The sequence below is a fragment of the Mastomys coucha genome, unplaced genomic scaffold (genome assembly GCF_008632895.1).
Source record: "Mastomys coucha isolate ucsf_1 unplaced genomic scaffold, UCSF_Mcou_1 pScaffold21, whole genome shotgun sequence".
NCBI classification, from domain to species: Eukaryota; Metazoa; Chordata; class Mammalia; order Rodentia; family Muridae; genus Mastomys; species Mastomys coucha.
Genome location: NW_022196904.1, coordinates 154679596 through 154705581, shown reverse-complemented (window position 1 = coordinate 154705581; position 25986 = coordinate 154679596). Strand labels below are relative to the sequence as shown.

Here is a 25986-nt window from a genome sequence, read left to right as displayed (position 1 = left end):
CTAAGATGGAGAAGGGGAAGCGTGACAGCACGAGCCGTTCTCCTTGAGACCTGTTATGTACAAGACAACGTGCAAGCATCCAGGTAGAAGTAGTCAGGGGGCAGCGAAACCGAAGCCAGCAGCTGCTCAGCTTCCCCAGCTAGGATGGAATTTGAGAGTCGTCAACCTCTCATATATGTGGTTATACCTAAATTTGAGGGACGAGGTAAAGCACCAGGGGAGTGGTCAGCAAAAGAAGCAGGAGGTTAAGGGAGAGCTTTAGTCACGTCAGCGTCAAGGGTCAGGGAGAGAGGGCATCTGGGCTCAACAAGACAGCTGCAGTGGAAGGTGGGGAAAACAAGCTCTAGAGGTCAAACCGAAGGCTGTGGGCAGAACTTGGACAGCTGAACCAGCGGTCTTCAGAAAGTGGGTCCAGGCCAACCTCAGCTGGAAATTGACTAGAAATGTACAGAATCAGGAGTCCCATCCCAGAAGTACTGGATCAGGGACTCAAGCATTGGCCTCTTCAGGGGATTAAAAATAAACCTACTCTTGTCACAGAAATGCCTGCACAAGCTTACAAAGAGGATTAAGAAGCAGAAAAAAACTAATTTACTTTTAACTATTGGATACTAGGGAAGTGACCCCCCTCCCCAACCTTCCGTTAGAATGGCTGTTTGCAGAAGAGGAATGCCCCCCCCATTTCACTGGACCAGGGAAACTGAACACCAAGCGTGCCAGACATTCTTCTGGCTAAAGGGGGCAGGGGTACTATTCCAGGGTTAGCAACACTAGGTCATTAGTTCTGAACGCTCTGAGAATTAAAACTTATCCCACGCCTACCATATCCAAAATTTCCTCTAGAAAGCCCTAAGAGAATTCCATTCCTTTCCATTCTAAGGAAAGGTGGTTAAAATTAGGGTCGCATCCCCCACCCCCGTGCCCTAACTCCCCCCAAGAGATTTACAAGCTACATGCAGAGAAAGCTGTCCCCTGAAATAAGCTGTTTCCCACCGCGGATGGGCGGGGCAGGAGCCTCTGGTCTCAACCCAGCAGAGGGACTGCCCCTTCCAAGTGTATGCAGGAGGTCTGGTCCCCAGCTTTAAAATTCTGGACGAAGGCACCGCTTACTGACCTCTCCTCTCCCCCAAGTGGTGGCTGGCCCTTCCCAAGTGTGCAGTTGTCTCCTCCCTGTCCAGTCCGGCGGTCGTCCTGGGCCCAACTGGGCTACGAGTGGCCGGACGCTGCTGCCTTGCCCAGCGCTCTCTGCACACAGCCTCGACTTGCAGCTCCTCCGATTCTACTTTGAGCAGTCAGTGGCATCTCCCTCAGGTCCCTAGCTCCTTGCCTAGCACCCTCCCTTCCCTAGGAGCAGCGGGCCACAGTGAGCCAGCAGCCCTCGCAGGTTCTGCTGCCTGAAGTTCAACTATGCTGCTAGAGGGAGTCCTGCTGGTAGTGCAAGGTAAGAACCAAAGGGAGACCCCTGGCGCGAGGGGAGGGCTGGCGTCCTGGAAACCCGCTTCCACTTGGGCTGTCAGGGTGGGGCTCTTGTGGTCCGCTCAACCATCCAACGGCTCTTCTGGATCATTCTTAGCCTCTAAGCTCCCTGCTCTCCCGGGTCAAGTCTGGGATGGGGGTGGATGTGGAGTTGCGCAGAGGAGGGTCCCAGGAGTGTTGAGGGAAGTCGTGCATCCTCTCTCCTTCCCACAAGACTCCCCGACTTTCACCAGGTAGTCCCCAGGGCTGGTGCAAGAGTGCCAGGCAGAAACTCAAACTGAAAGTCCCTTTGTGCCCGCAGCCTTGCAGCTTGCCAATGCCCTGGACCTGCCCGCTGGCTCCTGTGCCTTTGAAGAAGGCACATGTGGCTTTGACTCGGTGTTTGCGTTTCTGCCTTGGATTCTAAACGAGGAAGGTAAGAGGACTCTGTAGAAAGGTGCTCCAGGTGAACTTTCTTCACGTCTTCCCCCACCCCCGCCCCCAGCTGCCCGGAAGCAAAGTTATCTTGGAGTTACTTCCCTTTGGGAGGAAAAGTGTGAGTCATGGAGCCTCCTTCCAGTTCTCCTGCAGCCAAGAGTGGCCAGGGAAACCGCTGCGGAGGGAGGGGAAGGGGGACAGCTGTGTGTACCTGGCTCTGAGCAGCGCTCCTACCCCCCCCCCAGCACACCCTATTGAAAGGGATGAAGGGGGATTCTGTTAATGATTGTTACCCCTAGCCTTGTGCCCCCTGCAGGCTGATAGCCAGCAAAGTCCTCAGTGGCTACTTGCCTAAGCCTAGACTGTCAATGGGACTAGCTCCTGCAGGAAGCTTTGCAGGAAGGTTTCCACACTGTTGTGAGCTTCCCCTGTGTTCAGACCTCCCGCTTGGGTCCACCCACAGCAGTTTTACCTGTGATTCATTCTTTCCGGTCCAGTATCTAATTCAGCACTGGACAAAAGAGTTAACTCCAACATGGAGTGCCTGAAGCCACTGGGCTAGGGCCAATCGATCAAGGTCACATTACTCTGCACCGCTGGGGTACCGGTGACAACGTTTAAATGAAAAGGAGTCTGTGATGTGTCTTCTTACCCTTCATTGTTACAGTAAAAAAAAAAAAAAAAAAAAAAAAAAAAAAAAAAAATCCAGTAACAAGCACTGGTGTCCCTCTCCTTTCCTTTCTCGGCTCTTATCACCATCATTTTGAAACCTGTTACTCTGGACCATTTATTTGGGCTTGGAGGTGACTCCCTTAAAAGACATGCTGCTAAATAAAGGAAGCCGGCTGAGCTTTCTCCCAACTCAGGTATCCTCGAGTTCAAGTCACCCAGCCTGGCTCCCTAGAACTGGACCCTTGCTTAGGATGTAGGGGCTGTGACCACAGTCCCTCCTGCCCATGTGTCTTTGGGAGCCTTGCCTATGTGAGCTTCCCTGACCTGCACAAGTGGCTGATAATAGCATTCATATGAGAATCAGAGCCTTCAACCAGTCCCAAGGTTGACTGAGTGGCCAATACTGAACTTCAGCTAGGGAAAGAAACCAGAAGGTACTAAGTCAGTAATCATCTGTCTCCAACACTTGCCAGGTCTTGAGTGCAGTTTATTTAGGCTTATGTGAGAAAGATGAACCTGTTGTTTAAGGGCTCCCTGCTTTGCTGGTGGCTTTAGAGAAGAGTTTCAGCTTGCCACCCCTTCATTCTATTCTCTGTCCTGATTGGGTTTGAAACATTTTGAAGGATGGCTCTACCTATGTGATGGCAGTGGCTTTGGGAACATTATTCTCAGTTTGTAAGGCTTCTCAGATGCCTTCTAGTCTGAGAAGGCATCAGGATGACCTGACGGGCATGTTCCAAGAGTTTCCTATCTCTTCATAAGAGTCTGATTCAGTGGTCTGGATTGGGGGCTGAGAATTTCTCACAAGTTCCAAGATACTGGGACTGCTGCTGTTTCTACTGATCTGGGAACTCCACTTTGAGAATCCCAGACTACCACAGTATAGGCGCGCGCGCACACACACACACACACACACACACACACACACACACTCTCTACTTATACCCATACCTATGTCATTACTCCTAAGTAAGACCAGGATCAAAATGAGCCACTCACCTGAGAGCAAGCGGTACCCTAAGCTCACTTATCTCAAGCTGCTGTGGACCTAGGAAAAAAGAAATGGCTATCTCTCTCACAACCAGGATTCTGAGTCCTTACATGCATGCTATGGCCTCCTGTCAGATCAAAATTGCTTCCCATCCAAAATCCTAGGTGAACATGCTGCTGCCTGCTGAGCACTAGGGCCTCCCAGGCTGGCAGGAAGCACTGAACAGAGCTGGCATCTCCACACCAGTATGACCGTTAAACGGCTCCCTCCAGGGAAAACAAGAAGACACTTATAGGAAAAGGCAATTAGAGTTTAATCACATAATAAATGCACTGTGGCTCTCCCCCTTTTTTTCATGTAGCCAGTGCTTTCTGGCTTGGCTAGAGGACATTAATTCATCCTGTCCTACAGACAACTTGGGCTTCTATTCTACAGATCCAAATCTCAACGGCTGAAGTTTGGACACAACTGCCCATTACAGACTCTGGGGCAGCAAGGCAGATGTGTGCCAGCTGCTTTACTTGCTGGCTACAAAGTGATCACTGAGAATTCTCCTTACTCTAGATTGGGAAATTAAAACAATAAAATTGTCCCCGGTTAAAATATGGGAAGCTGTTTGAAAACCTGGGTTTATTGAAGAAGTCCTTTGAAACAGATTCCAGATACTTCCGTGGGCTGCATTCACCAAGCAAGCTGTGAATGTCACAGATTTTTACACACAAGTCCTTGCAACACAAATAGAACTTCCTATATGTATGTCCTTGGTTAGTAGGTTAACCTACAGTGGAGTGAGCAATGTCAATGCCCAGCGAAGAGTGAATTCCAGAAATCAATTTTTAAATCATAATTTCCTAAAGGAGGGTCTGGGAATAGTTGACAAACACCCTAAGCCACAGAAATATTCCCCTGCTGTGTGAAACTATGTGAGGCCCATTTTTGGTTTATCTGAGTGCTAGGTTTCTACACATTTTTGACTACCTGGTTCATAGTCATTTTGTGTGTGTGCATGTCTTTGTGTGTGTGTGTGTGTGTGTGTGTGTGTAAATTTTCCTATTTATTGAAGGTGACATTATGCCAAACTCAAATTGGAACTTGCTCTGGAATCTTAGGTTTGAATTCAATATTAGAAAATAAGAGACACATTTTAAACTATAAAAATGTCTGCATTCATTTATCAAAGTTACCTTTACTCATTCGTCATTCAGAGACTATTGGATCCCTCTTGAGCAACAATCCGCGGCAAAAATTGAGACTGCCCCTCTCACGCTCCCCTGACAGCTGTCAGAGCAGAAGCCATTGGACTGAGGCTCTTTAGAGACCAGACAGTAGGCCTCATCACAATTCAGATTAGTAACTGAGTGGGCTCTGCTCTCGGTGTTGGCTTAGTAGCTTAGCCTTCCCTTTGAAAAGCCATTAGCTGAGCTCTGGGAGGAAGAACAAACTAAACGTAGGTACTATTCTCTTACTTAGGAGGAGAAGGTAGATGTGGGCTATTGTGGTTAAAGGTAAAGAAGAAACTCAACGCATTCACAAGTAAGATCTACTTTGTGAATCGTTGATAGTGTTCAAGAAGACAGAAATTTCCCAAGATAAGAAACAGGTGTGTGCCTTCTGTTCCTCAGCATGAACGACAATATGGAAGCTGGGAAAGCATAACCATTGGCTGGGTGGGAACATGGTAGGGTGCACAATTATCTCATTGTAATGATATGTATGCATCGCTTTCTGGTACCCCTCTCCGACAACCAAACTCTGTCCGTATCTTTTAAGGATATCCCCTGTTGGCCATCTGAGTTTCAGTTCTGCACACAATCATGTGCCAGTTATTATTAATAGTGATAAATCCTGCTTGATTCTTCTTGATACCCAGCTGGACCTGAAGTCTGGCAAGGATCCCAAAGAGACTTTATGGAAGAGGAAGTCATTCTCTCTTTTACTGTGCCAACCGTGGAAGGCCACTGGAGCATCTGACCCAGACATCACCAGGTTGTTAAGGAAACTCTTGTACCCGCTGGTCCTCTGTTACCTCTGCTGACTGTCTTGTGGAGCTTTCCCAGAAGAAGCTCCACTCACCCACAACCCTGCTGGATAGAGGCTGAAACCCAGAACAAATCTAGAATGTTCCTTAGGTGCCTCTCCAAAAGATACCGACTGTAGAGATTTGGCTAAGTTGTTCCTGCTGCATCAGATGCAGCTCTTTGAAGTTACCCTGATGCTCCTGCTGCCTGTATGAGCATGGCTGTATGCTCTGAGTCTGAGCAGCTTGGGCCCTGCTCACTCACTGCATACGGTGTAAGAGCTGGACTTCAGAGGTCCAATGTAGGCTATCTGTTTTTCACACTGTAGCCCAGACAGGCTGACACTTATAGTTGGGTACAAGTTCCATGGCAACCCTGGAGCATGAACCTGTCTCACCTACTGAATACCATTTTTCTCTACATAGCTGGTAACCAGCCCCTTTTTGCTGAGCTCTGGTTTCCAAGCCTCACACTGTTGCTAACACTTTATCAGAGATCCAGTTGTATGTTTAACATGTGGAAAGGCACAGATTCCCAAAGAAAATGGTTGGGGCCTCTCAGACCCACAGAGAACTAGATTTGATGCTATGTATGTATGTATGTATGTATGTATGTATGTATGTATGTATATGTGCATAGATATATAGATATAGATTATATAGATTAGATATAGATATAGATAGATAGATACCGATGTAGATATAGATATAGATAGATATAGATATAGATATATTCTCTCCAATTTGTTAGACCTACATGCCGTCTTCAGTACAGAGGAAAGATCTTGGCTCATAATTAGAACTCAATATACAATTGAATGGATAAATTGGGCATGTGACCATGAAAATAGTTCAGTGGCTAAGAGCACTGGATAATTTTCCAGTCTCTGGGTTCAATTCCCAGTTCCTACAAGGCAGTTCACAACCATCCATAACAGCAATTCCAGGAGATTTCATGCCCCCTTCTGGCCTTTATGGGCACTGCACACATGTGATGCACAGACCTACATGCAGGCAAAGTACCCACACATAAAATAAAATGAAAAAATAAATAAAATAAGAGTAGTAAAAACACCTGCCTTGTAAGATTTTTGTGAAGATTATTCACATGGACACACCAACACATAGGGACAACTGTATGGTACAACATAACCTGATCCTCACACTAAATACCAGACTTTATCTTAGCAAGATTATACACATTATAGACAAACACTCCTTCTTCTGACTTAGCCTTCCAGTACAGCTGCTGAGTATAGGGGATGTGAACGATACTGTAACTATGTTTTGCCTTTAGCCTTGCTTTTCATTACAGCCAGAGGGTTAACTTTCTTATCATTTCTTCTATGTTAAGCCTTCATGAGCTTCATTTATCATCTGTGTGCCTGGAAGCTATAGACATGTGTGTAATGAAATGAGGTGGTGTCTCACACTTAGCCTGTAGTCTCATCCACCAGTTCACAGGGTCTTTTCATTACATCATTTTCTCTCTGTCCTTATTCTTCCTCCCGCCCCAGCCTGGTCTCTGCTTATCTGTCTTACAGAGCTGGGGCCTCAGCCTCAATTGTTCCTTGTAACTGGCAGTGCGGGTACCTCCTTGAGACTCCCAGATCTGTTGATGCTCACCCCTTAGCTCCAGGCAGGCCTCCAACCTTGGCCTTCCTCTCAGCCTGTCGAGGAGATGTCCTTCCTGATCTTGGGATTTAGCCCTTGACACCATCTGCCTGGTTGACTTATGGGATAGAGGCTCTCAGTAGGGCCAGCTCTCTCCAGGCCAATGTCCTGGCTGAGTTCTTCCCCTTAGATTGGAATGTAATAAACTTGATGATCAAGAATCTGAGTGAGATTCAGCTATGCTAATAGAAGTTTGGGCATTTCAATAAGGAGAGACAGCTGGTAATGAACCCATCTTGGGCATTCCAGATGAATGACCCTGATTTTCACACCTGTCAATTTTCTAATACTCTTCCTAAATTTTTTTCATATGCTTACCCAGTTAAGTATGTCACAAAAATGTATTCACTGCAATCTGGAGACTTGGTGTATTTGACTGTCTGTCTATCAACTAGCAGAAGTAGCACTGTTGCATACTGAAGAACATGTTCCCAGTAGAACAAGTTATGAAGAAGTTCTTTAAGAGCAAGAAATGTTAGTGTGTCTGAAATTCCTGTCCTGAATGCCTCATTACCCAACTGGTCCACCTAGACATTCACTCTCATTACCGATTGGACAGCCCCTGAACATTTCTTTTCAAGACATCAAGTCTAGTTCCTACCCCTAATTCTGATTTATTTGGCCAGAAACAAGACCAGGGTTCGCATTGTTAAATAAGTTGACTGGCTGGCTCACAGACAGACTGACAGACTAATGTGCATCTGTTGTTCAGAATGGAACATGAGAATGACTACCTTTCCATAGTCCTTTCAGGTACAGTAAAGAGACACCATCGCCTTAGAAAACCATTGATGGCTACCATCTGTCCCTAAACTGCCTAGCTCAGCATTCACAGTCCCTCATGATCTGCTTCAAATGCTTTATCTATCCTTTTCTTCCTACTGATCCCTAGCACACTGTTAACACATCCCTGTTCTCTCTGTTCATGTCTCTGTCCTATCCTCTGCACCTACCTTTCGCTCCTCTTTTCCTACTCCTGCCTACTTTAAATACTGCTGGAGATTGATTATGGCTTAATTATTTAATTATGCCAACTGACGGGTTGATGTGTTAAAGGCTTGGCCCCTAGTGTATAGAACTGGGGGAGTGCTACAAAATAGGGGAGGTTCATAGATGCTGGTGACATGTCCTAGGAAAGGACTATAGGACCCTACCTGTCCTTTCTCTTACTGTGTCAGTTCCAGACATACTGTTTTGATCCCCTGTGTCCTCCCACCATGGTATATTGCCATCAAGAGGTCACATGAATAAGGCTACCTGATCTTGGTCTTAAACCTTCAGAAAATGCAAAGCTAAATGATTCTCTTTTTTTAATATGTAAAACTAGTTGCCTCTGGCATTTTATTGTAGCACCGCAAAGGTGACTGATGCAGGTGCTATAGATGCTTTAGAACCCAGTTACTCATAAAACATTCCACAAGCCTCACAGACGAATGGGCATTTCCCTTCCCTCTGAAATGTGTTTGGGGAGACTCTGAGGCTGAGAATGGGATAATGAAATAACCAAACAGTGTAATGCCAGAAATCCATAGTACCGTGAATGGATCCTAGTCTACAGGAAAGGACTGTTAAAGAATACTTATCTTATCAGCAATCTTTTTAGTGCTTGCTGGGGAGCTGTGTTGGTAGGTGGAAAACATATTGCAAAGTGTACAAGTATGTGGAGATCATAGACACGGGTTCTGTCCTTGGTGGCAGTCAAGTACTAACAGGATTAGACAAGTATCAATAATTCATGAGAGAGATTAGAAAGAGCTGTGTATAGTCACAGATTATAATTGCAAATGACAAAAGTGGCCATTTAAGTAAGACAGAAGGGGACTTGTTCGAAGTTAGCTCCCAACACCAATAAGCTTTCTAGAAGGATATAGTTGAATGGGAATTAAGAGATGCAAGATATTTCTAGAAAAACTATTTCTATGACTGTTCCACTATACATTGGTTACTCCACACCTGGATCTGTGTGTTCCGTAGCTATGAGGCTACTCTGTGTAGTGGGAGTCTGCTACCTGAGGACTGTTCAGTGGTCTGAAAAGTGATACAATAAGGAATTGGATCTGGGAGTTGTGTATGAGAGGGGAGAAATGAGTACTGTACTAAAAAGGGGATTGTGAGCCACCATGTGGTTGCTAGGAATTGAACTCAGGACTTCTGGAAGAGTAGTCAGTGCTCTTAACCATTGAGTCATCTCTCCAACCCCCTAATAACTTGTTTTAGGAACTGTAAAGTAGTTACCAGAGAATAGACTGGACCAAGATTTAGATTTTTTTTTTAAGCTAGAGCATGGGTATTATGTGGCCAATGTCTTCATTCTAACTTATGGTACTAAACTCACCCTGATTGCTCTAACCTGATGAAGAAGCCATCAGAGTCAGGGAGGGAGATGGATGCTCAGCTGTCACATAACAACATCATTCTAGCAGCATCCATTCCTATTTAAGCCTGCCACTGTTAGAGACTTGAGGTTGTACGATGTACTTTATGCTCATAACAAATGTGGCTGGAGAACTGGTATTGAATTATATCAGCGAACATAAAACATGATGTATTTGAGGTATATCAATAAAGGAATGACCTACCCTTGTCTCCAGAGAATGGAAATGGGAAGCTAAACACCCTTTGTATTACAAAATAGGGTTTCAAAACATTGAAATTATTGGAGGCTTGGAGATAATACTTAATCTGTCTTCCAATATTGTTTAATATGCAATGAAAATCAATGCAAGTTGTCAATGGGTAAGTGGTCAATTAATAGCTCTCCTAGCAACTGATTTATTTTTCTTCAGTAAAAGTTTCAAGAACCAATGGGGGAGAAAATAATCTGGAAATCAGCTGGGCAGTGGTGGCGCATGCCTTTAATCCCAGCACTTGGGAGGCAGAAGCAGGCGGATCTCTGAGTTCGAAACCAGCCTGGTCTACAGAGTGAGTTCCAGGACAGCCAGGGCTATAGAGAGAAACCCTGTCTAGGGGGAAAAAAAGAAAGAATCTGGAAATTATTTGCATCTTGGACAGACAGTGGCTGCAGAGTCTCCAAGCATACAAATAGCCAAAATCTTGATCTCAGATGATGGAGACACCTAAGGAGGACCTTTCAGGTGATAACAGCAGGAGGTCAAGAATGGAGCTTTACACTCACGTTTAAGGACTAGATATAGGAAGGAGATAAAGGTGTGAAGGAAGCAGAAGGAATGAGAAGTACATGCAGGGAACTGGGAAAGAGAAAGGTACAGCAGACAAGGGGGGTTGGCCTTCCAATGAAAGGATTCAATCTCAACCTGGGCAGCACAAAGAGGGCGTCATACAGCTTGGCCACTGGGCTTGATCATTCATAGAGCATGTGTACTCAGCAGGTGAGTTTGTCAGTGGAATGCTGACAGCAGAAGCAGAACATATTGAATGGGACCTATTGTTAGGTGAAAAATTCTCAGCAAAAAGATGTAAATATTAGAAGAGAGATTCAGTTATTTTCTTTTGTTTCATTTAGGAAGCGGAGACCAGACCTTGCTTGTAGGTTAGGGGTAAGGACCTAGGAAAGAAAGAGGATTCAGCAGAAAGAATTCAAATCAAGAGATTCCCAAGGATAACTTGGGCCTAAGTGTTCCCCGGGAAAGTGGAAAGAGAACCCTATTGCACAGTCACACAATAGTTAGGACCTGTGACATATAGCTAGCAGTACTGAAGAGTGAGTGTCCAGCCAGCACAGCTATTGCCATTATCTCTGACTTTCACAACAATGAAATAATTTTACAGTAATTAAAATAAACCAACACAGAAAGTGTTGCCAGCCTCAAAGGCTGGAGCTTCTGTGAATTCTGGACCATCCCCCCTAGTACAGAGGATGGCACCTGTACACTTGCAGAGGTCAGCACCAGGAAAGACAGACTGGCAGACTTTGTGCCAGTCTAGAGAACATGGAGAGCCTGTAAAAACTATTGGGGAGGCTACAGCTCCTAAGTCTGCCCGCAGTTTCTCAGTTACAGCTAATGCGTGTCCCGTGCGGTCACAAGCCCTTGGGAAGGAAGACATCAGCAAGGGCATGCAAATGTACTCAGTATTTATTTTTTTTCCATAACAGATTAGAGCTTGCTCTCAGAGCCTTGTGGAGGATTCACTGCTGAGGCCCCAGCATAGCCTTGGAAGAAAACTCCAGGGAACTTCACGGCCCAGCCTACCAAACTTTGACAGCTTTAAGGGATACTCCTGAACTTCAGTAAGATTTTGCATCTTACTGCAAAAGAATTGAAAGGGCACTCAGCTCAGTGTGCTTGCAAGTTGGCTGTCCTACCAGACTCACGGGGCCAGGGCTTATTGCATTCCTCGTAGATCCCACCAGACCCACGGGACCAGGGCTTATTCCTTTCCTCGTAGATTGGCAATGCTGCTGTGTAGCAGGGTGATCTAAAACTTAGCAAGATGCTTAGAGAAATTTCCATGCCTTATTTGAAACCATTCTGCCTTGCTGCCAAGGAGAGCTGAAGTGTTGTTGGGGACTGTGCTTGAGATGACTTTAATACGCTGCACTTTCCAACAAGCCGCCCCATGTGCTTGCCTGTGTTTTGATGTCTTAGGCTCAAGTCTGATTTACTATTACAATCCAGGAGCTTTTCTTCTCTTTTAAGCTTCTAGAGCAGCCATTCTCACCCTTGCTAATACCGAGGCCCTGTAATACAGTTCCTCATGTTGTGGTGACTCCCAACCAGGACATTTTTTTAGCTACTTCATTACTATAATTTTGAGACTGTTATGAATCGTAGTGTAAGTATCTGTGTTTTTTCGTGGTCTTAGGCAACCCCTGTGAAAGGGTCATTCAATCCAACAGGGGTATACCCCATAGGTTGAGAACCACTGATACAGAGAATTCTATTTCTGTAAAATTATAAAACAAATGCCACGCACACACACACACACACACACACACACACACACACACACACTGTAAGGTCAAATTCCAGAGGATTTTCTTTTGCAAATGTCTTTTGATTCTGCAAAGAGAAACTTTAAAGCATAAACTTAACCAACAGAAAAGCTTTGTGTTTTATGACAAACCCTTAAATATGGGAGTAAGTGTTGCAAATCATCACATCGTTGTTCCTGAAAATGTTTTCCCTTTTTCAGAAATGTTAATGGGAAATATTTGAGCTGTGTGTGTGTGTGTGTTTGTATATGTGTGTTTGTATGTATGTTTGTATGTGAGTGTGTCAACCCTGACAGTGTCCTCCCAAGCTCATATTTGCTACACAGAAAACATGAGAAACATAGATAAATCCTGAGTTCTGCAGGGCAGGAGATATTTTCATCTTGGTTGTCGACATAAACATACCTATAGTCTGCCCTGAATATTGAGTAGCACAAAAGAAATGAGGCTGGAGATGCAGCTGAAAAGGTGCTGGACAGCCGTACAATATGATTGACTCCAAGCTTGAGCTCATAAACTAGGACTTATCTACTTCATTAACATGCACTTTACAGAGTGTTCAATTAAAAAGAAAATTATGATGGCTTTAAAGTGTAAATCCCAAGCTTCTGACCACTGCAATTAGAGACCATGTCAATAATTGCCAGTGATGTCCTTAACTTCTGCCATACTCAAACGTCCTTTCATTTCTCGATGCCGTTAAGCTGCGTTTGGGAGGGGATGAGGCCTGTATGAATATGTAAGCACTGGAAGTGGGTGGCTCTGAGTGTTTTCCAACACTCCTAACATCTCCTCAGCTCCTTGGCTTTCCACAGAGGCAGCTACTCATGATAAAATGCCACCAAAAGAGGAAAAGGGACAAAACTAGTTTACATTTTTAATTAAACCCCTCTCATTTGTCATTTTGGCTGTCAAGAAGCTATCTGTACTTTTGTGAATGTGTTCCTGTAATAAAATAAGTTTGGACACATTTACAAGCCATCAAGTGCTGAGCATCATATTGGCCTGATGACTAAACAAAATTTAAAAAAAAATAACGAAACAGACAGTATTCTCCATTACTCCATCACAAGTGCAGGTAACAGCGGTTATGCCCAATACAGTCTGAGTTTCAGACTCAGGACGATCTCAGATCCTCTTCTTGGAGACATTTGATTGCTGAGCGAGGCAGGAGAGTGAGCAGTAAGGATCAGAGGGTCAGTCTCCGTTCGGTCTCTGCTACCAGGCACTGGTGTGTTGTAGCATGTTGGCATGACACTTTTTAATTTTGCCCTTACTAGAGCTTCTAAACAAACTCTAAAGCCAAAGCGGGCATTTCCTGAGTGTGTCGATATTGGTGAAGACCCCGTAGGAAGGTGAATGATGATCATCATCTTCTAAAGCGCTTATGAACACCTTGCTATCTGTTGAACACTGTTCTGAAGCCTCAGCTCACTGGCTCCTTGCAGTGACCCAGTAAGGAGGGTGCTCCTTACCGAAGACGAAGTTGGAGATGAGAGGGTTTTTTTTTTTTTAAACATTTCCAAAGAACTAATAGGTCCTGGATTTTATCCTAGATCTGTTCTCAAAGATGAAGAATCACCAGGCTTGCAGTCCCTCTGCTCTCCCTGTGGCTTGGCATGGGTTCCCAACAAGCTTCGTGATAGAAATAGTAGTAGCTAGGAAGACAGCTACAGTTTACGGGAGTGACTTCTCCTAGCTGAGTCTTGGTCTGCATGGTTTAGGGTGAGGACTTTGAACTTCTGAGCAGCCTGGAGATCTGAGTCTTACTTTAGCATTGTGGAAAACAAGGTACGCTGAAACAGGCCACAGAGATCCAAGGAAGCATATCCATTTTTCTGTTCTAATCTGAAATCCGTGAAGAAAAAAAAACATTTTATTTTATTCACTTAATTTTTTTTTTTTTTGTTCTGGGGATTGACTCCAGAATCCTGGATATACTCAGCAAGTGTTATAACTCTAAATGACACTCCCAGGCCAGGAGATAGAAATTTTTTTTAGTTACATTTTCTCCGCACTGTGTGATTACAGTCTTCTCCACTATTTCTGATGTAGCTAAGAAAACCATATATAAAAACTTTATTTCTTCTGGATGTTTCTGCGCATAGAACCCACCGCCACCAAATAAAGTCTAATTTGAGAAGAATTTATGCCAATCTTTTCTTTGAGAAATAGCACAGGGGTCTGGGTTAGAAGGCAAATTTTCTGCTTGGTTCCAAGTTCAATGAAATTAAGTTGAAAACTTGTGTGAGAGTCTCCCACACAAAGAGTCACATGACTGCCTTGTGTTGCCTGGATAGAGTCCAGTGTCACGTTTTTGAAACTCTTGATGGCCTTATTTTGAAAATGAGTCAGAGATATTTTATGCAAAACAAGGTAGAAATGTAATATCTGCTTGCCTTAGGGATGTGAGCAAGCTGTGCCATATAAACCTAAGGACTACAAAATGTTTTAACTTCAGAATAAAGGCAAAGGGTTAAGTCAGTCTCTCTTTCTGTCTTTGTGCTCTCTGTGCACTAAGCCTGTCTTTTGATTTATAGATAGACCCTGAATCTCTCTTAAATCCTTACAGCTCACTGTGAAAGATAGACTTTATTTAAAAAAAAAAAAAAACTGGGAGTCATACAGAATTAAATATTTTTGATTTTTTTGATAAGACGTGAATATAGGCTGGAGAGATGGCTCAGGGGTAAGAGCACTGGCTGTTCCTCCAAAAGTCCTGGGTTCAATTCCCAGCAGCCACATGGTGATTCACAACCATCTGTAATGGGATTGGATGCCCTCTTCTGATATACCTAAAGATAGTGACAATGTACTCATATATATAAAATAAAATAATCTTTTTTTTTTAAAAAAAAAGGACATGGATATATACTTTAGGAAGCAGAAAAATAATAAGGGTGATGGTGTATGAAGATGAATGCTTTTAGTTGATTTTTACTTCATTTTATTTCACAGCTTACTTGTAATGAGAATGGCAACATTGGGTAATAAGGGTTCTTGTCCTTTAAAAAAAACGAAAACAAAAAACAAACATGTCACAGAAATATGTGTGCATCCATGTTTATTGTGTCTTATTAATGATAGTCAATAAACAAACTAGCCAAGACGCCCAACAACAGATGAATCAATAAAGAAAACAATGTGCATACACAAAGTAGAATTTCTTTTTAGACATAAAGAAAAATAAAATCATGACACATGACCATATGTGGCATGACATGACACATGACCTGGAGATCATTATGTTAAATGAAATAAGCCACATTCAGAAGGACATTGGTAGAAATTGCGTATGGTGATACGTTTGCCGTTGTTGCTAGGGTCGTTTTGGTGAAGCGGGATCTTTTGTGCTTCCATACGACATTTCTGTGTTTGGGGTGTTTTGCCTATGTGTGCAACACTTATATGGCTGGTTTCAGAAGAGGGAGTTAGATCCCCAGGTATTAGATTTACATATGATCATGTGCCATCATGTGGGTTCTGAACAATGAACACAGTATTCTGGAAGAGCTGCCTGTGCTCTTAACCACTGAGCACCCCATGACTTTTAAGTCTGGTGTTTTTCCTCCCTCTGCTTCTGTGAAGAGAGGCATTCGAATTTTGTTGGGGACTGAAGTGGATCTGCAGATTGGTCTTGGTAGTATAAACATTTATTTCTATAATATTGATCCTTCTAGTTGATGGGCCCGGGAGGTCATTGCAATAGCATCTTGATGTCACACAGCCAGAAGTGGCAGAGCCAGGGCACGGAGGGTTGCGGTGCCTCTCCTGCCTGGACAGTTCCAAATCATTTTTTACCTCTCTTAAAACCTTTGTCAATCTGTTGAAGAACAAAATTATAACTCATGTTAAAGATTCTTGGTTTCATTCTGCAATCCTAGAGTTCAGCAACACTTCCTTCCATAAAATAGAATAAGTGTTTCATGGGATGAGCCAGAGCAAGGTTTTATAGACAGAATAAAAAACAAGCAACAACAAAGCAGAAGCTTAGGCTTTAAAAAAAAAAAAAAAAAAAAAGTGGATCTGTTGTTTCAAAGTTACTTCCCTGGTAACTGGAAATAAAGAGAGAAAACAATAGAAAAGCTGACCAGTGAGCTTCAGACTCAGTTTTCATAGGACTATGTCAGGGAATGTGGGTCTGGAGAGATGGTTCAGTGGTTAAGTGCTCTTCCAGAGAATGACAGCTTTATCACCAGTACCCACATGGTGGCTTCCAATCATTTGTGACTCGAGTTCCAGGAGATCCAACTCTCTTTCCTGGCCTCAGCAAGCACTTGCTATTCACATGGCCCATGAAGGCAACAGAGCGACAGGGGAAGTGGAGGAGAGGTGAGAGGAGAAGAGAAGAGAGAGACAGACACACACACACACTAAACTTTTTTAAACAGAAAATGGTATTATTGTGCTGGTAGAAAGTGATCTTCTTGGGACATGGGTTGTTATTCCTCTATCCTGATAGAAAAGAAGGTCAGATGATTTCCTAATTTGGGTTTAGTGACAGGGAACATGAGTGACTCCATTTTGAACTTTAACCTGAACCGTTGGGTTCGAGTTCAAGAACCTAGTCCAAAGCCATGACCCCCTGTGGTTTCTGCTCAACAAGTCTTATTTAAGGACAGCCTTTCCTTCCCATGAGGCTGAGATTCTAGAAGTCAAAATCAACATTGTTTCATTCTCATCCTCTTGGGTGTGATGTAGAAAGTGCTATCAAAAAATCTCAGTGCTCAAGACCAATAATGTTTTAATATACTAATTTAAAGACTCAAATTTAATGCAAAACTAGGTCGACAAGGAATCAGAATTTCAAATGAACACAATTTCTAAAACACGTTCTGCACACACTTGTCTCCCCCGCCTCCCTCCTTTCTTTCACCCTAGCCCTAACCCTGTGACGAGGATTTACAACTAATTGAATGAATGGACATAAAATCAACTTTTGGTTCATGTGAGCTAAATTCAGGATTAACGATCTAGTGAAATGTATTTAGTCAGAACTGAACTCACTGATGAATCCTGTGGATGGATTCTTTCCTGCTGTCAGTTGATGCACAAATGTTGACTCAGCTGTAACAGTTGTGTGAAGCCTAGAAGAGTGGCCAGCAGCCAGCAGCCAGTGGCTAGCTTTCCTATGGCCTGTGCTACACACAGGGATTTTCTTAACAGCTGCCTAATAAGGAAAAATAATGGTGTTGGATGTTTCTACTATGAAGCATCTGTGGTTGCTTCTTTTGTTTTGTTTTGTTTTCTTCCTTTTCATGTTTTTGGATTCCCCCCCTAAGAAATTATAATACAGCTATCCTTTGGTGTTTTCAAGGAGTTTAGTTCTAGGTCCCAGACAGAATACTAAAATCCAGTGATAAAGTATTTGCTTGTAAACTCTGTGTGTACTGCTGGGTGCATTGAGTCATGTATAGATGGCTCACAACACTTAGCATGGTGTGAGACCTGCAGACAGGCTGTATTGTTTAGGGGAAAATGACGAGCAACAAGTTGGAACACATTTAGTCCAGTCACAATTTGTTTCCTGTCTATATTTACAACAATCCATAGTTGGTTAGATATGCAGATTTGGATCCAAAGATGGAAAGACTAATCATAGTTGTTTAGAAACTCAGGATGTGACATATAGAAATTCATATGTACATCTTCATAGAATATGACTTCCTACCAGATGCACCTCTCCAAGAGGGGCAGGAAGTATGAGCTCAGTAAAATTTGGACTGTTGGAGAGAGAAGGTAGGAAAAAAAAACATGATTTAATTTAATTAGAATTAAATTAAATCCAAAGTCACCATTATGTTTTATAGTCAACTTTTTTATAGTCCTCTTTGCCTTGTAGACAAAGAGGACAGCATGCCTAATTTGCTTTCATTTAAGTTAAGCCCAGTTTTGCATGCTGTTCTCATTGTTAGTGTTTGGTACTCAAAAGGCCTAGACAAATGTGGGAATGCAGCTTTAGTGATGTTCACAGTTATGTGTCATGAAACAAAAACCCAGGGTCCTAGTGTATGCTGGGCAGTCTTTCCTCTCATCAAACAAGCTCAGTTCCAGAACAGATCACTATTTTCTCTGGGAAACTTCAATTTTCCTCTAAAGACATGTCACTTCTAGCCCATCCAGATGAAAGCTATAGAAACCAAGCTTCAGACCTAGGACCCCTACACATATGTAACGGATATGCAGCTTGGTCTTCATGTGAGACCCCTAACAGCAGGAGCAGGGTCTCTGACTCTGTTCCCTGCCTTTGGGTCCTTTGCCCATAACGAGGTTGCCTTGTCTAGCCTCAACAGGAGATACACCTAGTCCTAGTACAACTTGATATGCCAAGGGCGGCCTCCACTTCTTTGAGGAAAAATCAAGATGGGAATGGGAGAGGGGAAGAAACAAAGAGGGACTGGGAGGAAAGGAGGCGGGGGAAACTGTGACCCAGATGTAGAATTAATTTATTTAATTAATTAATTAATGAAACAATAAGATGAACTTCAGGCCTCGAAGCTGCTAAACTGAGAAGATCACACAAGGCAAGAGACAATGAGTCTCCTGTGCTAAAGTACCCAGCTAAAGTATCCAAGTAGAAGCACTAGCATCTGTCTGTTTCTCCATGTGTGTGTCAGCTCACCTAGGGTGCAAATGCTGGCCCTTTGGGCGTAGACTGCTGAAAAGAAGAAGCAGTATCCTTCCCAGGGCTCTAGGTGAGAAGTGGAGCAATTTCCTGGAGTTTACAAGACTCTGAGTTCAATTCCTAGCTCAGCCAAAAAGAAAACTTGTTTTAAGTCAGAGGCTCTCTATTCAGTCCCAGCTGGGCAAGTCTGGCTTCAAACTCATAGAGACCTGCCTGGTTCTGCCTCCCACAAGATAGAAGTAAAGGTGTGAGCCACCACACTCAGCCTAAAGGGGTGGTTTTCATCATAATGCCTATTTCATCATTGCCTATTTCCCAGACAGGAAATTTTCCAAAAGCAAAATTGGCTGTTTTCAGCGTGAACAGATCACTCATTCACTCAGCAAACACCTGCAGAGTGTCTATCTGTGCCCAGTGCTGATATTCAGCAGTGAAGACAGTAGCCAAATAGCCGTCTGGCTCACGTAGAGCAGAGAGCATGATGGGAGGCAGTTGAAGGTGAACAACTAAGCAGGTGACATGGCGAGAGGTGTGCAGGTTGTATGTGCTCTATTTTAACACCATTCCCTGCATCCTTTATAGACAAAAATCAAAGGGTGAAGTGAAAAAGTAAAACTCAGTGAACAGTCTAGTCAGCTAGGGAAAGATGGATAGGAGAGAGTGGAGAGGCAAAGCTTATAGATCCTATGGAATTAAAAGGGTATTTAAAATGTAGTCAGGGTTAAGAGAGCCAACGGCATCACTTACACAGTGTGTATGGGAAGCAAGGAGAAATGAGAGTGTTTTCTAAGCTTGATGTGCTGACACATGTCTGAAAAATCCAACACTTGGAAGGGGGATCACTACACATTCCAGGCCACTGTGTGTTACTAAGGGATTTCTAGGCTATTGGATGTAAGACCTGTCTCAAACAAAACAAAAACAAAAAACAAAAAAATAAACAACTACAAAACAAGACCAAAAAAGAAGATTTTAGTTGATTTTACAACTGAATAGATAATGGCACCATTAATGGAGATAGATAGCAATGGGGAAGGTAACTAGAAAAAAGCCAAAATAGGGATCAGAAAAATTCAATACTTCTAGTGTGGATGCATGCCATTTGAATCCCTAGTTGGAGATTTAAATGCAAATATTCAGAGCACTCTTCACATGGCCTTCTGAAGCTCCGGAAACAGTCTAGCAAAAGATAGAAATTTGGGGATGGCCAGCAAGCAACCAATGTTAGCTAACCCAGGCTGGGTGTGGTGATCCAGAAACCTGGTACAGCCAGGAAAGAAAGAGGGCAATATTCAGGCAATATTCAGAACAGGGATAAAGAGGAGATGCCAACCAGGATGACTAAGAAGTAGTGACTTGAGAGGGAGAAGGCCACTTGGGAGCAACAGACTGACTTCACAGACAAAGAAAAGGGGATGCCCAGGTGGGAACGCTGCAAGGATTTAAGAGAAGCCCAGAGAAGCCATGAGGTTGGACAGCTCTGAGAATTTGAGATGAGCTCACAGGAAAAGTGTGGAGTTGGGAAGAACAAAGACTTTGTGATCTTGAGTGGGATGAAGGAGAATAGCTTTGAGCAGTTGACCTTTGGCCAAGAGAGCCACATTTCATAGCCCATCCCTGAGGTTACTTGTGAATTTTTCTCAGTTGGAAACAGAGAGATCCATTTTCTAACCTTTTGAACAGTTAGAAATGCTGTCATTCCCTGGGATAAAATTAACCAAAGGGCTTGGTGTCTTCTGCTATGTCTAAAGCCAAACAAAGTATCCAGATTCATTTGTGCCTACTATTTTCTGTGTGTTAAGAATCATGGAATGGCTAGACCACCTTGACGATCATGTGTACAGTTTCTTCACTCTGTTTATAAGAACACAAAATCATGGAAAAAATAGACTTTTTAATTGTTTTCTTTTCCTGGGGTTGAACCCAGGGATTTGTATACACCTGGCATATGTTCTACCATGCTGGGCTATACACCCAGTTTCTAGACAAGGAAAATTATAAGAACAGATTAGAACCTAGGAATCTTTGGGGTATATCATGTATTCAAGTTTCATGATCCATAGAACTTTATACCAAATTGAATAAGCGTGAAGAGTTGTCTTTCAGTAAAGGCATTCTATCAAGTATCATAGATAGAATCAGGACTATGTATCAACTAATTGTCTAGGATATTAAAAATGCTATTAATGAAGAACAAAGACAAATGACTAAAGAGACAAAATACTTTTCCATTCCATCAGAAAGTATTTCTGTTCATCCCCTTGTCTGGTTTTAATAACATGGATAGAATCTATTCCAATGTTAGATTTCACCATCCTAGGTTAAATAGTAGACTGCTAGACTGCTCTGTTTGTAACTAGGTCATACAAAGACCAAGGACACAAATCTTGGCCAAAGCAACCCAAAGCTGGATATGCTTATTTCAGTATTCTTGTTCAAATTTCATGCAGGGTCTGTTCACCTGACTCATAGTGCATATGTCTTGTGACTCACAGAAAATCTAGGCTTAAACTCTGCAATAATCCTGAGATGGGATATAGCTGAGAGCAGATGAGGATGTGAGGACCACATGGTTAAAATCGGTGTGGTAGGGAACTACAGGACTAAAAAGGATTGCAGATGTTAGGGATCTCTTTCCTTTGAACACAATAGCCACTCCCATCTTAATCAGAGCAGCTGTGACCACAAAAGACTCTCGGGACTGGATCTGTTAAATTTACCTCAGAAGAAGAAGGTGAGTGACATTAGGCGCTCACATGAAAATCTATCTTCTGCCCTCTGTGTCCCCATTCAAGCTGTATGTAATATGTCCCAGCTGTACATGGTCTCTGGGGATGTCATGTTAGAGAGGGTAGAAGATTAACTGATTGGAGGATTCACCTATGCAGATATGGAAAAGTCATCACCATTATAATGTGGAACATTTTAGTGATACATCTGTTTTATGGGTCACCCACAGTCAGAAAAGTAACCCAGTGAACCCATGGATCACCAAGCTAGTCAGGAGTGGACTCAGACCTTTGAACATCATCAGGTCCCCAATCTGAGACAGATACTTGCTCTTATCTCCCTGGGAAGATTTATACAATACCTGGACACATTTAATGCCAGAGTACAACCAAGACATATGCAAAAGCTTAGAATTTCTCTAAGTAGTGTCTAGGTCCAGGTGCTGGCTGGGTTGTGGTGAGAGGTCTTTGGTGCTCCAATCTCCTGGTTTTCTTGTTTAGAAAGTGGTGGTAGGGAGGTGGTCCCCAGCCCTTTAGGCTGATTTATTTCTCTAACTTGGAGTATGAACTAGACACAACAGCACTTTTGATGGCTACTGAAGAGCTTTCATCTATAAACTGATGAAACGTGTCAAAGCTGAGTGAACTTACGAATGGATCCACTGGGAGATGACTTCTCCAGTATCGGCCTTACTCTAGTTTCTAGTCAAATGACCTTTTTTCCTTCCCTAATTCCTCTCCTATAGATCAGAAACACCTTACAAAGCAGATTCATGTTCTTTTCTTCTTTTAGTATCTTACTCAATAGAGAGCACAAAATACACTTGAGAAATAGTTATCATATAAAAGGATTTTTAAAATATTGGAATGTTCTAGAATCCTATTTTTCATGACTTAAGTATTCAGACCACTATTTTTAAAAGTCATATTACTTTATCACCACTGTCTTTTAAAAGTGAAAATGAGAAAATTACAATAATGTAGCTGCTTCTGAAGCCTACTGTTTGCTAAGCTGGTTCATTTAAATGATTTCTAGTCTGTCTAACAGATCTGTATTTAGGTATTGTTGTTGTTTTAAAGATTTATCTTATTTGTGTAGCATTTGTGTGAGTGTGCATGCATGCATGTCTATCTGTCTCTCTGTTTGTGGAATTATGTGCATATGAGTGGAAGTACCTGAGAAGGCCAGGTGAGGACGCTGGCTCTCCTGGAGTTGGAGTTAAAGCTAGAGCCACTTGTTGTGGGTGCTGGGAACTGAACTCTCATCCTCTGCAAGAGCAGCCAAAGCTCTTTACTGTTGAGCTGTTTTTGAGATAAGAAAAAATGAAGCTTAGGTAAGCTGCGTGAAATACAGGCTTTCAAATATTACATCTGGTTGGTTTTTTTTTTTTTTTTTTTTTTTTTTTTTTTGCACCCCAGTGATTTTCATTCCAAAGCCCATGCTCCTTGCAACATGCTAGTGACTAAATGGAAACCTACAAAAGCAATAGGATTTTACTCAAAAGGTTTTTATTGGATTTTGCTGAGCTATATAGGAATAAGTATTTTTATCTCAAAAAGTAAAGTGTATTAAGTACAAATAAAAATGTATTTCTCACATTCTTGTTGGCATTACAAACTAATGTTAGTAAAAATGACTATGCATAAGAAAGTTTAAAATAAGTTATTATTCATTCATTATATTCATTAAGTTAAAAGTCTCCTTTCTCCCCTACCCCATCCTATAAGTAACCACTACAACCAATTTCTTATATATGTTCTGAAACTGTATTTGCATTTATAAGCAAAGGTATGTGTGTTGAGTGTCTGATGTGCTGTATCTGTGCCTGTCTATCCATCTCAGGTGTCTTCAACTTTCTAAGCAACAAACATTTCATTACATAACTCCTCTAAGTTTAAGAAGCATAAAACATTTATGGTGGGGTAATGGGGTGTCTCTGAAGACCCTCTCCTGGGTGACAAATGACTAAGGCAATACAGTCAGTAGAGGAAGGCATGCTTAGGTTTGATATTCAAGAAAGAACTCAGTCTGGTACTTTGTACAGCCCATGTTGTAACAAGACAAAGCAAAGAGCAAACACTGAGCTGCTACAACAGAACAACTCATCAAGAGCTTAACTGTATGGGAGTTAACACTGAGGCAAATGACCAATTATGTTTCCATCTGTCCATGTGAAGTATAATAAGGATAAATTAAGAAAGCATCCCTCCTTCAAATCACAGAGGAGACATACCCAAGAAATGAGTAACAGTGAATACAGGTGCTCAGCAAAACCTATGGGTATCAGCTTTCCAAATCCGGACAGCAGGTCTGACATAAGATAACTATAGTTGCAAATGCATTTGTATCCCTGAAAAGGTGTGTCATGGTGAGCATTCTAGTATATCAGCTTTCATCGATATCTTTTGTATTTTTTGCTCTACCAGATGTCCAGAGTTGAAAGCAAATGTGTTTCATCCTAAGAATCTTGACATTTGTGCAAAAGATAAATACTTTTATTGACCACTAATCTGGCCATATGTAAATATGATTGTCACTAATCTAGCCATAGATAACATCTGAGGTTTAGAGCTCTGTTGGTGACCACTACTCTATCCACAGGTAGATTTGAAGACCACTAATCTATCCATAGGTAACATCTGAGGCTTAGCATTCTATTAGAATCGGCTTTAAGCCACTGAACTCTCAGAAGCTTGTAGTTCCAAAAGCATACTTCTCTTCTGGTCTTTCAATATCCTAACTGGGAAAGCAATTCAATCTTTATCAAAGAGAATGGACTGAGCCTCATCCAGGCAGGAGTCCAAGCTTTGCCTGGTTCATGCTTAGAGGCCCCTCAAATTTTGAATAGGTCAAAAAAGTTGCAGAGTTAGGATGTCCCATTTTGCAATGAACATGTATTCTTCTCTCAGCCCCTGGCATAGCCAGTACTCTCAAACACAGAGTGGTGCGTGCTGCTTCTTTACCAGAATCGCTTCCCAACCTTATGGGCTATTTACGCAGAACTTTCCAGGGCCCAGGATTCTCACAGCACAGAATCTAGGAAGCTCCTCCCTGTGTTTCCTCACCATCCTGTTCCTATGTGATTTCAAGTTTTTTTTTAATTTTTTTCTTTTTTTCTTTTATTTTATGTGTACTACAGACAGTTATGGACTACCATGTGGCTGTTGGGAATTGACCTGCATACATCCTCTAGAAGAGCAGTTAGTGCTCTTAACCACTGAGCCACCTCTGCACCCCCTACTTTCAGAGATTTTAGTGGGAATCAATAGTTTTTTTGTTCTTACAATCAAATCCATGAGTTACTCCATGTGGTAACATAGAAACTGGGAATGAGAGTAAACAGGACAAAATCCTACACTCAAGGAACTTACAGACTAATACAGGGACACTGAAAAAGTAAACATGAGAGTAATGGTTGAGTATTCTTTCTCCAAAGTTTATATTGTGGTAGCTAACACTTGTTGTAAATGTGACTGAGTCTAGAGTCACCTGATAAATAGGCTGTTAGGTGTGCATGTGAGGTATTGTCTTGATTACGTTCATTTATATGGGAAGACTCGTTTTATTGTAGGTGGGACTATTCTTTGAGTAAGGGATTCTGGTCTGCATAGGAGGGAGGGAGCTGAGCACTACCTCACATCTTTGTCCTGGGTTTGCTGGTGTCCTGTGATCAGCTTCTTCAAGCCCCTGCTGCCTTGATTTCCTCACCATGGTGGCCTGTACTTTGACCTGCCAGCTAGAATAAACTCCTTCTCTTTTAAATTGCTTTTGTCAGAGTGTTTTTTCACAGCAGGAAAAGAAACTAAGATATTTGGGAAGAAAAATGTTTCATCTTTGGGATTTTTAAGTATTTGTATATACATAATGAGAAATCTGGGAGATAGGACCAAAGACTGAACACAATATCCATTTATGTTGCATGATCCATCTTATACATATAGCCTAAAGATAATGCTATACAATGCCTTTAGCATAGCTGAGACTATTTTTTAAAGGTATTTCTTACTGTAAGTATACAGCCAAGCCTTGAAATCATGGGTGCATGTGATCCTCTGGCCTCTACCCCCTGAGTAGCTGCGACTATAGACATATACCATCATGCTTGATCTACACCTCTGCTTTGACCATGACTTGTCATGAAGCCAGGTATGGAATTTCCACTTGTGGCAGCATGCAAGTACTAGGAAATCTTGTATTTGTGACCATATTCAGTTTCAGATAACAGTTTCTCACCCTGCATAGAGATATCCCCTACTATGAAAAAAATAAGTCACAATAGGAGATCAGGTAGGAGGAACCATCTTGGAAGATCTCTCTCACATCTGAGCAGAGAGACTCCAAGAAATAAGGGAGGCTCTGTGTCTCTTTCTGGGGTTCAAGTGCTATAGGCAAAATGTGAAAGAAACTCAGTCCCTGAGGATAAAGCATGCTTGGAGTGTATGAAGACATATTTAGAAGATCATGAGTAA

General features: G+C 42.5%; 1 protein-coding gene across 1 annotated transcript in view; it reads left to right on the top strand.

The window, feature by feature from the left end:
* The first annotated feature begins 1315 nt into the window (after positions 1-1315).
* The window catches only part of Mamdc2 (MAM domain containing 2), a 158902-nt gene continuing 134231 nt past the window's right edge, over positions 1316-25986 (top strand). Inside the window, exons 1-2 of the mRNA XM_031389959.1 lie at positions 1316-1441; positions 1778-1891. Of these exons, the coding sequence (XP_031245819.1) occupies positions 1408-1441; positions 1778-1891 (148 nt within the window). The 5' untranslated portion in view covers positions 1316-1407. The remainder of the gene's footprint in view (positions 1442-1777; positions 1892-25986) is intronic.